Genomic DNA, 17,709 nt, shown 5'->3' with positions numbered 1-17,709 from the left:
ATATGCTAATATAAAATTAAATGATAAAAGTAGCCTATATAAAACTGCAAAATAAACATTCATCTATCGGTAAAAGTACTTTTGTACTTTCACTCGAGTAAAATTGAAAACTGAGTACTTTTGCTTTTACTGGAGTAATATTTTATTATACGGATCTGTACTTTTACTCAAGTACTTGATTTGTGTACTTCGTCCACCACTGCCTGTAGGTGAGTCACACATTAGACACAGTAAGTCATTCAGATTTACTAGATTAAGAGAATTGAGAAACAAATGCTTATATATTATATATACTTATTTTTTTCAGATCTCAATTTTAAGCTTTATTTGTTTATAATAAACTGCTATGAATCAAATATATCATGTTTTCACAGGTGACTCATTTTTGCCTGCCTCAGCTTCTGCCCCTGTTGAAGCACACGATGTCCTACCTGCATGAGATTTTTGAGTTCTATGAGGAGATCCTCACCTGTCGCTACCCTTATTCTTGCTTCAAGACTGTCTTTGTGGATGAGGCTTATGTGCAGGTCTCATCGTATGCATCCATGAGTATTTTCAGGTATACAAGCTGTTCTTGAAAGTAAAAATAACTTCAGTTTACAACAGCATTTATTTTTCCAATATAAAAGTCTTGGTAACACTTTATTTTAAGATGTCCTTGTTACAGATGTCACATATACTTACTATTATAATAACCATTAATTATGCATAATTACATTATTATGCAATTAACCCTAAGCCGGACCCTAACCATATACTACATGTAGTTAATAAATATTATTCAGTACTTAAATGTATAATTACACTGTATCAAGGACACCTTAAAATAAAGTGTAACCTCAGTCTTTACTTGTCTCTTGTCGCCAACTAATGGCAGAACAATGTAACTAATATCACCAGCACGAACACACACACCATTTCTCAATACTAGGGCTGGCTCGATACCACTTTTTCAGAACCGATCCCGATCCGATACCAGAAATTCTGAGTATCGGCCGATACCGATATTGATCCGATACCAGTGCAGTTTTTTTTAATCAGTGTAGAATTTCTATACCTCAATGTGTGTTGAACTGATCATCACTCTTTTGTGTGTTACACACAATACTAAATATAGACAACTTTCTTACAAAGAAAAAATAACAAACGGAAGAAATATATAATAATCTATGACAAAAATAATATTATAAACTAGGTTAGTGGATAATTCAGTAGCAAAAGTTACTCTAGAAAAATCATGAGTACACAATAATTTTATCAAATCTAAACATTTAGTGAAACATCATTATTTAGTGGGGAACAAATAAAAGTGAGTAAGTTTTGGACTAAATCTGGTAAAATGTTACACATTGCTCTTTGTATGGTTGTAAAATACATTCATGTAAAAAGTAATATATTTATAAATAAATATGTAGGGCCTACTATAAAATTAAAAGATATTTCTTTTAAATGTATAGCACAGTAATGAGGCAATGATAGATATGATAGATAAGATGAACAAGAAAGGCTATCAATAATCTGTCATTGTGCAAAAGTATTATGGCTCCAATACCTCCAATACAGAGCGGCACAAAGAGCTTATGCGCATCCCGTGCGCAGAATGATGCGCTTAAGGCAGCACGGAGTCACAGCGCGCAGGCACAGCTCTCCATATAGAAAAGTTCAAAGCACAAAGGAAAGAGATATTGATGCATAGTGTATTAAATCTGTGTGATGGTTTGAGCCTTTTTTTGAGCCAGTGTTGTGATCTAACACGGTAGAACACGATTTAGAAACAAGCAAGATAAAGTCCTTTTATGCAAAACCATTTATCTTTATTTACAGATCAAGTATAATATTAGGAACATTAAATCATCTTGGAGAGAGTTTCATCATCTTGACTGTCATAACCAAACACGACACGCAGTTTGAATGCTAAATTATGTTTTATTAACAAAGTTCGGGAGGAGTGCACGTCAGATACTTAGCCTAATTAACATAAGAGGAGCGCACTCAAGTTAATCAACACCAAGAGGTATAAATACAGCAGACTTACCTCTATCCATCGACGGTTTATCAGCATCCCTCCACCGCCCCATCTCCTCACTTCGAGTTCTAACTACACTTAAACGGGGGGTTAAATTACACTTAAAGTACTCTGGATTTGGGCCATTTCCAAGCTCGGAGCCCTTCACGCCAAATACGCATTACTATACTTCAGCAAATTATATGTAAGTGTGAACTCGTGAAATGGAGGATGACAGACAGCCGCAGAGGAGAGAAGAGTTTACGTCAACTTGACTTAAATATTCATCTGTACTTCACATTAAACTGTGGAACGGCTTCAGAACACTTGGAATGTAGTGCACGAAAACTTTATGGTGCTTTATGATGTTTTTGTGGCTTTCGTGGGGCTTAACAATAACACAGAATAGTATACGCAGAATATCGGATTTGGATCGGTCTCGTCTGACCGATACCCCAGTCCGGCAGAAAATGCCAGTATCGGAGCGATACCGATACTGAATATCGGATCGGCGCACCCCTACTGAATACTAAACACTATTGTTAAATACTATTATTTATATAAAATATTATTTATTGAATAATAATATTTAATAAACAACAACAGGCATCATAAAAGGCAATTCAGTCAAAAGTACAAGGCAACGCTCTGATATACAGCATTGTATTTACATTTATAAACATGAGATTTTGCCCAAACTATTTGCTCTGGAACAAATAATAGATTAATGAGACCAAAGACTGCCTGTTAGATTTACCCAGAACAAATTATATCTCATGTTTAACCAAGGGATGCAACGATTCCATTTTTTCAGAACCGATCTGATACAGAAAATTCTGACAATCTGCCGATACCATTTTTTTTTTAAATCAATGTAAAATTTCTATACTTCTGTGTGTTGACCTTATCATCACTCTTTTGTGTATTAATCACAATCTGCTAAATATAGACAACTTCATTTTAACGAAAAATAATGAATGAAAAAAAAATCATAATCTATGATAAAAATACTATTATAAACTAGGTTAGTGGATAATTCAGCAGCAAAAGATACTCTAGAAAAATCATGGGTGCACAATAACTGTAAAATCTAAACATTTAGTGAAACATCATTATTTAGTGGGGAACAAATAAAAGTTAATAAGTGTAGGACTAATTCTGGTAAAATGTTACACATTGCCCTTTGTATTGTTGTAAAATAATTCATGAAAAATAAATGAATATATTTAAATATAAATATATACTATAAAATTAAAAAAAAATTATTTTAAATGTATAGCACAGTAATAAAGGCAGCAACATATGATAGATAGAACAGAACAAGAAAGACTATTAATAATCTTTCATTGCGCAAAAGCATTATAATACGAAAGGCTCAATACAGAGCGGCACAAGAGCTTATGCGCAACCCGTGCGCAGAATGATGCACTTGAAGCAACACAGAGTCAGGAAAGAGATATTGATGCATAGTGTATTAAATCTGTGCGATAGTTTATTGAGCCTTTTCTTTTAACAGTTTTAAATTTCATTAAATTTCACTCTTGAAGAGAGATTCATCGTTTTGACTAGTAACCGAACGCGACTAGCAGCTTGAATGCTGAATGGAGGATGACAGACAGCAGCAGCGAAGAGTTTACGTGAAATTGAATTTATTGACTTAAATTAATCTGTACCTCACATTAAACTATGGAACGGCTTCAGAACACTTGAAATATAGTGCACGGAAACTTTATGGTGCTTTATAATATTGTTGTGCCTTTGGTGGAGCTTAACAATAACACAATAGTATATGCTAGGGCTGTACAAAAAATCGAATGCTATTATCATGCTCATCTCGTCAGTAAAGCCGGTTCTGTGATTAGTAGTAAATCTCCAGCACGTGCTTTTAGATGGAACAGCATTTACTACACAGAGCCGTAGATCACTGACAAGCTACGCAAAATCGCGTTCATAATCGGCAATGAATCGCCTGTGATTTTGAACACGATTTTGCGTAGCTTGTCAGCTTGTCATCGCTGATGACGTCATTAATGAACAAATAAGTCTGGAGCTGTGACAAACACCTTGTGCACAGCTATGGCATATGACACAACGCTGCCCACATGGCTATTGCTCCTATAACAGCTCATTTTTATCAGTTCTTTTGTCTTTGGGTCGTTATATTTCTCACAGATTTCTGCTCGTTCTAAATCAGATACAGATAAAGTAGCACAGTAAAGATTATATTCATATGAATGCATTAGTGAGAGCGATTGCGTGTGTGAATTAATTCTACCTGGCAGCGTCTCTCTACTAGTAGTGAAGCTGTGGGATTTAATTAAGAAATATATGCTTGAACTTTTCAGTTTTTATGCTATTTTATTGAGAAATCACAGAACAGTGTTGACAACACAATTCCGTGCTGAATGATTCTGTGCGCGCGATGTGTGCGTGATGTACGAGCTACTGTCTGTAGCCTATGTGTGTGCGTTACAGTGCAGCAGCGCATTAGATTAGAACGGCGATTAACTTACCTGTACAATAAGCTGTTTAAAACGTGCATTCTCCTGTTCAATTTCAGGGCATCCAGTAATATAATCACACATGTCTTGTGGAGCGCTTTCAGAGTATGCATTTATTTGTAATTTTAACTGTTTGGAAACGGAGTGAAAATGTGGAAGTCTTTCAAAGATTTCTTATCCTGTTGCGCCTTCTATAGGACCAGCGACTAGTCGACGTCAAGCTTAAAGCGTCATGGCAGAGCATTGAAGTCGATTAGTCGGTGCAACCCCTAATATATATATATATATATATACATATACAGTTGTCTTCAAAATAATAGCAGTCCAACATCACTAACCAGATCAATCACTGTTTTTGGTAGAAATTATATTTCTACATGGCAAATATTTTACTAGTAGGTGTAGTAGAGTAATAGAAAACAGACCCAACAGTCATGACATGCATGCTGCTGATTCTGTGTAACTGAATCATTAATTGAAAAGGGCATGTTCAAAATAATAGCAGTGTGGAGTTCAATTAGAGAGGTAAATCATTCTGTGAAAAAACTGGTGTCAAACAAGTGGCCCTTATTTAAGGACGAAGGCAGCAAATGTTGTACTGTGCATTTCTCTCTGAAAATCTGAGTAAAATGGGTCGTTCCAGACATTGTTTAGAAGAACAGTGTACTTTAAAAAGTTGATTAGAGAGGGGAAAACATATAAAGAAGTGCAGAAAATGATAGGCTGCTCAACTAAAATGATATCAAATGCTTTAAAATGGCAACCAAAACCAGAAAGACATGGAAGAAAACGGAAAAATACCATTCGAATGGATTGAAGAATAGCCAAAATAGCAAAGACTCAGCCAATGATGAGCTCCAGGGTGATCAAAGAAAGTCTAAAGTTACCTGTGAGTACTGTAACAATTAGAAGAAGCCTATGTGAAGCCAAGCACTGAATTCAAGCCACAGTACACTGTGAAGACAGTGAAGCATGGTGGCGGAAGCATTATGATATGGGGATGTTTCTCATACTACGTGTTAGGCCTATTTATCACATTCCAGGGATCATGGATCAGTTTGAGTACATTAAAATACTTAAAAGAGGTCACGTTGCCTTATGTCGAATGGAAATGCCCTTGAAATGGGTGTTTCAACAAGTAAAAAACCCCAAACACACCAGAAAGCAAGCAGCATCTTGGTTCCAGACCAACAAGATTAACGTTATGGAGTGGCCAGCCCAATCTCCAGACCTTAATCCAATAGAAAACTTGTGGGGTGACATCAAAAATGCTGTTTCTGAGGCAAAACCAAGAAATGCAGATGAATTGTGGTCTGTAGTGCAATCGTCCTGGGCTGGAATACCTGTTTACAGGATTTAATATATTTTTCTTCATGTTTTGATTTAGAATAGAATGTGCAGTGTTCCCAATGCATGTGTGTGTATTGAAATAAGTTATTACAAGGATTTTGAACTTTACTCACTTTTTAAACACACTGCTATTATTTTGAACACAACTGTATATATACAGAATTTTATCATGATCTTGTGTTTGTGGTGTTCTTCTCAGTACCAACCTCCTGCACAGTGGCATGATCATAGATCAGACTCCTGTGACCAGGCACTGTCTGGCTCAAGCTCTGGCCCAGCAGTTTTTTGGATGCTTCATCTCTAGGATGTCCTGGTAAGTAGGAATGGTAAAGCCTAATAGTGTAATGTTTGTTGCCAGCCACAAAACTGCATATTGCAGCATTTTTGTTATATGCAATATAATACTTTTCATACATAAATGGCAGGTACTTTAGGTTTGCAAGAAATCCAGTATTTATTTGTTGAACTAGTAATGCCTAGAGCAGAGGTCCGTTCTACGTACGGCGCTAACTCAGTTAGCTGGATTTAATTGTTGACTATTTTGCTTGATCTTGAATTGGCTGGCTTTTCGAAGCTCATCCCGGAGTTGCTGTCATAGCAACAGGTCCGTAAGCTTAAACCTGCTCGGGAGCAGGCTTATTTCATGTAAACAGGATTAGATTGCATCTTTTTCAGCAGAATTGATGCTTAAAATTTGTCCTAGCCACTGCTACTTTATTAGAAGAGTACCCTACTGATCCAGGGACAGTAATTTAAAATAATAATCATTTTAAAATTAATTGAAAAATAAAATAATGTTGTGTAGTCTATAATACTATAGACACAGCCAGTTTTACTCATTGAAATATTTATTCATGATAAAATAATTACTTTATAATTGTATTGGAGTCTTACACACATGCTGTATAGTTAATCTGAGCCGTGCATTAATTTGAGTGGTGACAGCTATTATTGGAGTGGCTTGATGGAGTGCAGGAGATGCAGATAACTTGATCTTGACCCTTAAGAAAGAGGCATTGCCTCCTCTCACTTGATTTTCCCCCCATTCATCTCAATGAGCCTCCAGAAAAGTCACGGCACACTTAGGGGTCTCTGTAGAATGTCAATGGACCGAAGGGAGGCAAGCCTCCGCTGTAACTTTACCTGCGGGCGTCGCTGTTGGACAGTGTTACTTTATAAAAATTAGTGACTTTTAGACTTTTAATATCATATTTAGTCATATTTGCGCTGTTTTATTTTTGTAATATCGATTATTTTCTCAAGAGAGGAGACACTGCCTCCCTTGCCTCCTTGGAGGAAACGCCCCTGATATATATGTATGTATATATGTATGTATGTATGTGTATATAATATATAACTGTACATTTTGTATTTTGAATTGCAGGTCTGATGAGTGGGTTTTGAAGGGAATTTCTGGATACATTTATGGCCTCTACCTGAAGAAAACCTTTGGAGTCAATGAGTATCGTCACTGGATTAAGGAGGTATAGAGTAAAGTGATCGACAAAAGCGAGCCAGTGCTTCTGTCAAACGGCCATGTCCATATGTTTATATGCTCAAACATCAACTTTTTAAATGCTGAACTGTTTGTCTCTTATTCTTTTAACCAACAGGAACTGGACAAGATTGTGGAGTATGAGCTAAAGATAGGTGGAGTCCTGCTACATCCCACCTTCTCTGGAGGGAAAGAAAAAGACAAGTAATCCTCACCTCTATCACTGCTTAAAATTTATACACACTTATCCAAACTTGTACAAAAGATGATGTTTTGTAGGAAGATAATGTCTGTTTTCCTTTCAGTCCTACACCCCACCTGCACTTTTCCATCAGACACCCCCACACATTGTCCTGGGAATATTACAAGATGTTCCAATGCAAAGCCCACCTGGTCATGAGGCTCATTGAAAACAGAATTAGCATGGAGTTCATGTTGCAGGTATATGAACTACAACATCCCTCATTTAAGAAAGGGAAGTGATCTATTTCATGGGTTTTTGAGGTGATATGTGTACTGGTGCAGGTTCCTCTCAAAACCTCATTTATGGACCACCCACATTGGCACACACATTTTTATTATCCTTGTGGCTAATTATAAACTGATCAGATACTGTAATCTCAGCCTGAGTTCAATCAAATCTCTCATCAGGTGTTTAACAAGCTCTTGAGTCTGGCCAGCACAGCATCATCCCAGAAATATCAGTCTCACATGTGGAGCCAGATGCTGGTGTCCACCTCTGGATTCCTCAAATCCATTTCCAATGTGTCAGGGAAGGACATCGGACCCCTCATCAAGCAATGGGTGTATCCTTCAAATGCACTGTGGAATACAGTTATTTACATTTACATTTTGTCATTTTGCAGATGCTTTTATCCAAAGCGATTTGAAGAGGCTTGGTCGACCAAGATTTTATTAGTCACGGGGGAAAAAAAACAATTCCACAGGCGAAGTCACGCAGTCCGTGACGGACAGATCGTTAATGGCTGGTCAATGTGGTAATGGGTAATGCAGGACACCCAAACGCTCGCCTATCATTCATCGACCTCAAATATGACTTATCATCTGAAATATTTAAGTATTAGCAACTTTACATGGCCGCTCAATCTAATGTTAACCTAGAGAAATGTGTGCTGTTCAAGTGTCTGCAGAGCGTGGAAGCTGAACAGCAACGCGCTCGCTCAGAGCACGACAGATTGAGGCGCCGGTCACTTGCTCTTAAAATACTCCGTCAGTTTTGGTTATACAGATAAGAGTAATACATCTTTCAAATCTGTAAAGACTCTACATTTATTTGTAAAAGCTCTACCTCCTTTAGTGGACTTTGCTATCCTAGGTACTACCAAAAGTCCAGAGTCTTGCGACCTTAGGCAAATATGACTTATCATCTGAAATATTTAAGTATTAGCAACTTTACATGGCCGCTCAATCTAATGTTAACCTAGAGAAATGTGTGCTGTTCAAGTGTCTGCAGAGCGTGGAAGCTGAACAGCAACGCGCTCGCTCAGAGCACGACAGATTGAGGCGCCGGTCACTTGCTCTTAAAATACTCCGTCAGTTTTGGTTATACAGATAAGAGTAATACATCTTTCAAATCTGTAAGGACTCTACGTTTATTTGTGTGCACTCACAATAACAGCAGAACGCGCTTTTGTAAAATAATGAAAGCAAACAGGATGTGCTTTCTGCAGTCTCTGTCTCTGTGAACTTGAGCGTGAAACTCCGTGTATAGGCTATCTTTGCCTTACAGACATTAAAAATATATCTATAGAGAGTGAAATGTCTACTTTCACATGAACCAATTCAACTGGAAAACAAATATTCTCAGATTATGTAATCCGTATGAAACGTCACATACACTGTGTTCCAAATTATTATGCAAGTGACATATCAATAGGATTTCGGTACAATAAAGAGTCAGATTTTTGTTTTTGTTTTTCACATCTTTTTAGATAACTGTTATCAGTCTCAGACAGGTTTGTTCAATAGTTTGCCAGGTCTTCTTAGGTAAATGGAAACCCTATTTAAAGAGGTTGTTCCACATTATTAAGCAAGTCACAGTTCTCATGCAATATGGTGAGGAAGAAAGATCTTTCTGAAGACGAAAAATATGAAACAATGCAATGTCTTGCAAAAGGCATCAAAACAAATAATATTTTGCGAAAAGCAAATAGAGATTATTGAACTGTCAAAAGATTTGTGAGTGACTTAGAGCACAGAAGATCTTGGTCAGATAAAGATTTATTAAGGAAAGTTCCTGTCAAACAAATGAACTGTTTTGTAATGGCAGCTGTAAAAAAGCCACTGCTGAGCAGCAAACAGGTGTTTGAAGCTACTGGAGTCTCAAGATCCTCTCCATGCAGACTGGCAGTTGTGTGTAAAGCTGCGTTTCAGTCACTGCTAACCAAACCTCATAAAGAGAAACCTGCACAGTGGCTGTAGAAACATCTGAACATCTGAAGCATGGGATAGTGTGTTGTGCTGCATGAAAATCCTTTTATTTCCGAGAGCACTATTCTTAATTTTATACCACAGCAGAAAATGGTATTAAGTAGGGTTTCCATTTACCTAAGACCTGGCAAACTATTGAACAAACCTGTCTGAGATTGATAACAGATTTATAAAGATGTGAAAAACAACACAAACAAAAATCTGACTCATTGTACCAAAATCCTATTGATATGTCACTTGCATAATAATTTGGAACACACTGTACAGGTGCGCGTCCACTACTGCGGAGATGACGAGTCTGTCGCCGACTTCATCTCTTGACTTAAGCCGAAAACAAAGAAAGCCCTAATTTATCAAATTATTAAAATGTTAATGCAGTCTCCTTACTGTTTTTCCCATTCATAATCATTAGCTTCTGCGGTGCGGTGTGGCAAGCTTTATGCGTGTGCTTGAATGCTTATTAGGCTATGTAGGCAATTAAAGGGCCATTATAATGATTTAAATGGTTTATTAATAAACATGCGATTAGTCGACTAATGCTTAAAATGAACAACTACAAGTCGACCAGAAAAATCTTTAGTCGAGGGTAGCCCTAATTTTTTTAATAGTTATTGGTTAATTAGATATTGTGGTAATTAATGTAGTACAGTGATATTACAGTTAAAGGGGCCATGACATGCTTTTTTTTTTTAATCATTGAGGTTCTGTAGAACAGTAAAGAAGATTTTAGCTGGAATCGTGGTCGTTGGTGATTAATAAAATTCATGCCAGCGGTTGCCCGTATTTGAGAATAAAAAAATCATACCAAGGTAAACAAAATTAATACCTGTGGCTCCTGACAATTTATTGAGCTCTTACGAAGCAAAATTATCTTTTATTTTTTCCAACCTTATGTTTTATTGTTACCAAATTCTGTGTTTTAGCATGACTAATTATTTGAAAGCATAAAAACAAGTTTCATTTATTCTTACAATAGCCTTATGATTTTTTCCTCAGAATTTTTTGGAAAATAAAGGTCATTTAATATTACAATTAAAACATTGATATTGTATGATTATTCCTTAAAAATAAGGTTTTAATAATTTTAGTAGTAGTAGCCTATTACGTACATTCTACTGAACAACAGATATATATGTTTGTATATGATGTATATCAATGTATATGATATGAGGATAGTTTTACTCAAATGAAACGGTAAAATGCTCATGAAGTGACTCTCAGAGCAGTTCTGGGGATGTTGTTCATGTATTTATGTCCTCATTTATACATACATTTATACAGACGTTAATATCACCACAAGAGTCACGCGCGCCTCAGTACAAGTAGTAAACAAAACTGAGCGTCTGCGCCATTCATTAACACAGAGACACGCAGAATTCATATTTAAATAGTCGTTTTGTGGCTTAATATTTACAAATACTAGTGGGAGTAGGAGTGTGCTCACTTGTGTGTGCGTATCGGGGCGGAACTCCGCTGCGCGCGATGCAGAGAGTGCGACCAATTAACGTAGAGACAGAAATGACGTGCCGTCATGTAAATAAGATAAATAACATAACTAATTTAGTTTGTTTAATAAAAGAACAAGCTGAAGGAAACCTTCACCCTACCTTATAGGAAAGGTAACTTTAACTTCTGTTGTGATCTGGCCCTATAGAGAGAATAAAATTAAGTAGCCTAAAATTAACATGACCTTCAAGTGGGGTGGGGGGTGCTGTTGGGGGGGCGGGCCGCCCCAACATATTTAGGAAGTTTGAGCTCAAGCATATTGTAGTTTAATATATTATTACCTTTGACTCAACCTCAGAGACCAAAGTGGGGTGGTAAAATTTTTTGGAAGTTTTGCCTTCAACAGAAAAAGAAATGTTTTGGAACTCGAGATCCGTCAGGACTACACATCATCTGGCACACAGAAATATGTTGTGAGTGCGAAAATCAGATGGAAAATTGTGTGAGAGAATGTATGGATGGATAAAAGAAAAAGTTTCATAGCGGTAGTGAAAGTGCTAAACTAGTCTTCTAAGTGGTCCGACAATGATTATGTGCATATTGAAAACTTACACATGCTTTTGTTTTTTGTTAGGGCCCTATTAAAGTGACAGTGCAGGAACTGGATGGGTCATTTAACCACACATTACAGATAGAGGAGAACAGTCTCAAACATGACATTCCCTGCCACTCCAAAAGCAGAAGGTAGGACACCTGCTTTCAGAACAAAATTCATGCCTGAATCCAATCAGTAGTTCCTGTTAATAGTATAGCATTTAAAATTCTCGTCCAGCACATGGCATGATTTAGGTTTTTAATTATTTTATTTATTTTTTGTATCCTTATTTATTCTCTCTCTGCTAACTCTTTTGAAGAGATTTTTAACAGAGTTAAACAAGATATAGTTTTAGAATTTTTAGCAAAAATAAAATTTAAAAACCAAATTAGATCTGCAACTAACGATTATTTTGATAATTGATTAGTTGGCTGTTTATTTTGTTTTTTTGATTAATCAGCAGGGCTTAAAGTTCTCCGGCGTGTGGCGTTTAGCTGCGGGAAAATAAGATAGTCCTCCTACATAAAAAAAAAAAAAAACTTGTTGATATCACGTTAGAGTTAATGAGTTCACCTACTAATGTATGAGAGGAACACAGCTTTCACTCTCAACCGAACTAACATTACTAGCCAATCAGACATTTTTGGTCCTATAAACATGAGATGCGCATAATAGTATCCAACTGCAGAGCTGATGAGTGCGACACATTCTGAAAAAGCTGCGAGGCGCGATGGTCAAAGATTTCCATCTAGAGCCATATTTATATAGAAAAGCTATTTTCTATATAATTAACGGAGCTTTGTAAACAACTCAGAGTAATTACGTCATCTCCATAAGAATGATATTATTGGCAGAACAAATTTACCTGTAGTTTTGAAAAGGTCCTATTCACGCATGATCTCTTAACGGCAATTTACCAGTGAAGACTGTATGTGTGAAAGGGGCTAAACCAGGGCTCCAGACTGCGACCAAATGGTCTCATTTTGCGACCATTTTTTCTGCCGGTGCGACTAATTTTTGTGAGTTGTCCAACTCATAAGCGCTGCCATTTCTGTTGCATTTGAGAAACATCAAATGGCAAACGAAAGCGAAACTAAACGGCGCTACGTTTCAGCTGCGCAGCGCGGACCGTTTATCAGCTCTTGTACAACCTTTTGAGAGAGAAATTCAAGCACTTTTCAATGACTTTCAAGCATTTCACACAACTATTTCCAGCACTTTAAAGCTCTAAAATTATCCGGTTTGAATGTTATTTTTAATGGGATGACCAAAATATACTTTGTGGTAAACAAACACTTGTGTAAAAATTTTAAAAATGCATCAACTCACAATTATAACCAGTAGACAGCAGAAGAGGAGCACTTGTTGGCTTATTAGTCATTCATTTCTACTTTTTCCTCTATATTTTGAAATGATAAAATCACTATTATAAAATATCAAATCATCAAGAAATCAGATTGTCAGAATTTTACACTTTTTTTTTTGTGTGTATGAAGTTAAAAAAAAGTCACAAAGTGCCTTGAAAAACAAACTTTTCTTCAATTTGCTACTAAATCACACATAATCACTGAAGTTGGTCAGTTCCATATACTAGAAGAATAATGGTACATTTAATAAAAGTGGAATATATAATGTTTCTATATAAAAATTTGATTTTGCACCTATTACTGTTGTTAATAAAAGTAAATTTTGTATGCATCTTAACTCAATCTTAGTGCTTTACTGTCAAATCTGTATAAACTATAAACAAAAGAAAAATAAACAAGAAATGGGCTGGAGCCCTGGGCTAAACTCTTCCTCTGCATATGCAGTGAGTTTGGGTTGCTTAACGTTAACGTTCATCTGGGAAAACTGTGCGTAATCTCACTTAATTTGTAACTAATAAAAGTATGAACTTAAGTCATTTATAAACCTATGCCAACACAGAATAAATCAACATAGGTGGATCTCTCCACTCGATGTTTCAGAGAACCGGGGTTACTAACAGTATTGATTTATTGTACATCGTGATTTCAAAATAAAAGTTTCTCACTTTGCATATGACCAAATATTGCAATTAAATGGATTTAAACGTCGTTGAATCACATGAAACATCACCAGGCCGTTGGCACCCTCTGCAGGAATCCGCCAATTTACCCTTCTCTTGACATAATCAGCACCACAGGAGTGTAATCTAGCCAGAAATGGTCGAAAGTGGACAGAAGAGACTGATTAAAATGCCAGGTGTAAACGGGTGTGTGTCTCCGTGGTCCACTTGTGATCCGATCGACCAAAACGCATCTTAATACCAAGTGTAAACAGGGCCTAAAAATGGAGATTATAATGAAGATCATAAAGAAAAACACAAACTTAGTGTTAACCGATGAGAGGAATGTTTTGCATGGACACACACATTCACTCTGAATGCTCTTATATTCAATTACATGCTGTTATCCCTTTACAGTTACTATCATAAAATGCTTGAATTACATGTTGACTTTTAAACCTAAATTTAACATCCAATAACCGATATTTCAGCAAAATTAATATTTTTGTGCTGCATATAAATTTTTTCCCTCTCTACTGCCTTCAGTTTGTTTGAAGCGCTGCCGCTCGTTCAGTAAATTCTGAAGTTTAACGCAGACTGTCAGGACGAGTCTTCATGCAAAATAGAAACACTTGCATGAATATGAAGATTTACAGATTACACAACCTAAAATGAAAGTTTTGCGCTGAGGAATCATATCACACATTAAACACACATCTGTCAAAGCGCTTGACAGGACGAGCCATGTTAAACATTATGCTTATGCATTAGCTTGAAGTTTAAAGCATTCGCATGTTTTGGGCAGCTTGGATCATGCACCTTTCTTTGTTTCTTCCACTATTAGATTCATTTATATTCATTTGGACCATAGAAATGCGTTATTCAGTGGTAAAATTTGACATGACAGGAGGATGTTTTGCGTGCATGGTGGGCAGACACGATTAATCAATAATGACATTTGTTGTCGATGATTTTCATTATCGATTTTATTGATTATTTGTTGCAGCCCTAAACCTAATATAATTTTTTATAAATTTTTCTTGCTATGAAAATAGCCACGGAAGCTGGCACGGCGTTAAACCCAAACAAACAAACTATTCTTTCTCTGCCAGGAACAAGAAGAAGAAAATCCCTCTGATGAATGGAGAGGAAGTTGACATGGACTTGTCAGCCATGGAGTAAGCTGTTTTTATATTTTATGAATTTATCACATACAGATCAGTGAATGTTCCAATTTTTAAGTGTGTAATACTTAGGAATTCAGGTACATTTGAGTAACATTTAAGATTAATGCCTTTGAGCATATTTTGTCCAATAGCTGTAATTGTTTCAGCAGTATATCTCCCTGTTAAACATGCACACTATATTAATATTTTGCACAAACAAGAGACAGGTTATTTCTCACTGGTCCTCTTGTGTTATCTGCCCCTTTCTTCTTTGATATTAATTTTTGTTTCATCTGACCATCTTTAGACTATTTCCTGTTTATTCAGTGGTACAGCACTCTGACTTCTTGCTGCATGTACACATGCACTTAGTTTTTGGACATTCTTTTTTGTTCTTGATGCCCATTTCAGACTGGATGCTTAAACAGTTAAAGCAGCACAGAAGCTACATAGAGCGTAAACAGTATGCGCTCTTTGTGTTTTCACACTCACATTTGTAGTGTGCAGCTGAACTGCACGTATATACGTATATCAAAATCAAGAGTGGGTAAGACGAGTGTCTTCTGTTGTATTTCTTTATTCAGGTGTGTTCCTCTAATCACTAGCTGTTTATAAAACAAACCACCATGGCTGATTCCCTTTGACCCTTTCTCATAATACACTATGACTGTCCTCTTTGTGTTATTTTGTGTGTGTGTTTTTTTAAATGACAACATGACTGGGAATTCTATTGTAGTGAACAGATGTGTAAAACCCCGTCTTTTTTTTTTTTGTGATTTTAATTTATATATCTTAGACTTGCATACATCTGATGCATTGAAAATGTTATGTTTGTCTGTGCGTAATATTATGCAGATTTGTGATAGATGTTAAGTGACTAGTGTTGTACAAATGTCAGAGTAGGCCAGGGCAGCCACGGGGCTAGAGAGATCAGCTAATCTTTTCAGTAGCATCAGGGTGAGGATGAGCAGGGGGAAATGTTATACCACTCTTACTGTACTGTGAGTTTAAGCAGTAGGGTTGGGCCGATAAACGATGCCGATGGCTGACAGACATCACGATGTTGAGCTGGCATCGTGATTCCTTCCCCCTACCCCCTCTCCCACAATCCGCCTGCATTCCGATAGGTATGTTCAACTTGAAGCGGTGCTGCGCAGAACAATCAGTGTATGACATCAAAGTACCGTAAGAGTGATTCGAAAGCATAAGGAGCTGTCTGCTCTCTTATGGCTCTCGCGGTACTTTGATGTCATACAATGACTGGTCTGCGCAGCGCCGCTTCAAGTCGAGCACACCTAATACCAGGCTTGTTCGAGATGAACTATACTAGCCTGCCACCTTTAAATACCAATAAAGTGGGGGTATATATGCATTTATCTGTTTGTTAGTTTTTTTTGATAAACCTTACTCAATATAACAGTGCGATTACACTAAAAAAGATTTTACTGTTATAAAAACACAGATTTGTGCATTATGAATTGAATTGTTAAATGCAAAACACATCGTTCTTGTCATCACAGAATCTAACCAATGAGAATAAAGTGTGTTGTCATCAAGGCTTTCGCAGCCGATTTTGTGCAACTGACCTAGGCGGCTGGTCTCGTTTTGCTCTCGCGGTACTTTGATGGCACATGTGATCGTAAGGCAGCTGCAGCGGCGATCAAAGTCAGACAAATTTTCTAACCAGAATCCATCGCTTTTGTCAGGCGGCAGCCGATCTTTGCGGCACCGCATGAAGTCGAACAAGCCTACCGTTTTCGGAAAGGAAATGATGTGTACTACGGAACCCCTAAAGGGAATTAATATGAGATGGGAGAAAAAAAATAATATTTCAATACATTCTCTCGCAATTATATTGTTGGATAATTATACTGTATATAAATTGCGGCATTAGGGAGCCGCTATTAATATGCGGGGCATTGAAACCGCTTTTGAATGCGTGATCTCATTTTACTTTCACTTTCAAGATTCGTGATCACACGTACTCTATATACTACGGGGCAGCAGTACTTACCACACATTCGCCCCAGCTAACAATTTTTGGTTCCCAGAACGTTCCCAAGAATGTTCCCTGTTGGTTAGCCAGGAAAGTTTTCTTAACGTAAATAGAACGTTCCCTTTAGGTTAAGGGAACGTTCCGGGATACCTTCTGGGAACGTTCCCAGAACGTTCTCGGTAGGTTACGGGAACGTTCCCCTAACCTAAAGGGAACGTTCTATTTATGTTCCGAGAACGTTCAAAGAAAGTTCTCTGAAGGTTCCCAGAACGTTCTCCTAACCTCTTTACGCCGATACCGCTGCTGTACGTCAGTAATCATCAGTGTTGCCAGATTGGAAATCTCCAAGTATCGTATCGTACCAGAAGCTCAAAATGATCGTATTTGGAAGAAAATTATCGTACACGAGTCAAACGTACAGAATACAGCTATATCTAAACCAACAACTTTTTGACACGACCTGCAAATTGCCACAATAGATAACTAGGCGTACCGTGTTTACATTGGACGCGAGCAGTGCAACAAAATACTATAGAAACCATTATAATCAGTGACTGTTTGCACTGGATGCGACACGACACATCCCCGACAGTAAACTGATGCCTCGTTCTATTTATGACGTATTAAAATTATTTTTAGCACTCACTTTGTCGCGTCCAGTGTAGACAGACTTTAGCT

At 37.1% G+C, this 17,709-nt stretch overlaps 1 protein-coding gene across 1 annotated transcript in view; it reads left to right on the top strand.

The window, feature by feature from the left end:
- taf2 (TAF2 RNA polymerase II, TATA box binding protein (TBP)-associated factor) overlaps positions 1–17,709 on the top strand; it is an 80,134-nt gene that overhangs the window by 19,934 nt on the left and 42,491 nt on the right. Inside the window, exons 8-15 of the mRNA XM_016574918.1 lie at positions 6,056–6,169; positions 7,241–7,340; positions 7,470–7,555; positions 7,657–7,792; positions 8,003–8,157; positions 11,607–11,721; positions 11,883–11,992; positions 14,982–15,047. Of these exons, the coding sequence (XP_016430404.1) occupies positions 6,056–6,169; positions 7,241–7,340; positions 7,470–7,555; positions 7,657–7,792; positions 8,003–8,157; positions 11,607–11,721; positions 11,883–11,992; positions 14,982–15,047 (882 nt within the window). The remainder of the gene's footprint in view (positions 1–6,055; positions 6,170–7,240; positions 7,341–7,469; positions 7,556–7,656; positions 7,793–8,002; positions 8,158–11,606; positions 11,722–11,882; positions 11,993–14,981; positions 15,048–17,709) is intronic.

The sequence above is a fragment of the Sinocyclocheilus rhinocerous genome, unplaced genomic scaffold (genome assembly GCF_001515625.1).
Source record: "Sinocyclocheilus rhinocerous isolate Xijiao unplaced genomic scaffold, SAMN03320098_v1.1 scaffold1705, whole genome shotgun sequence".
Classification (NCBI taxonomy): Eukaryota; Metazoa; Chordata; class Actinopteri; order Cypriniformes; family Cyprinidae; genus Sinocyclocheilus; species Sinocyclocheilus rhinocerous.
Note: the sequence above shows the minus strand (reverse complement) of the source record. Positions and strands in the feature narration are given on the sequence as shown.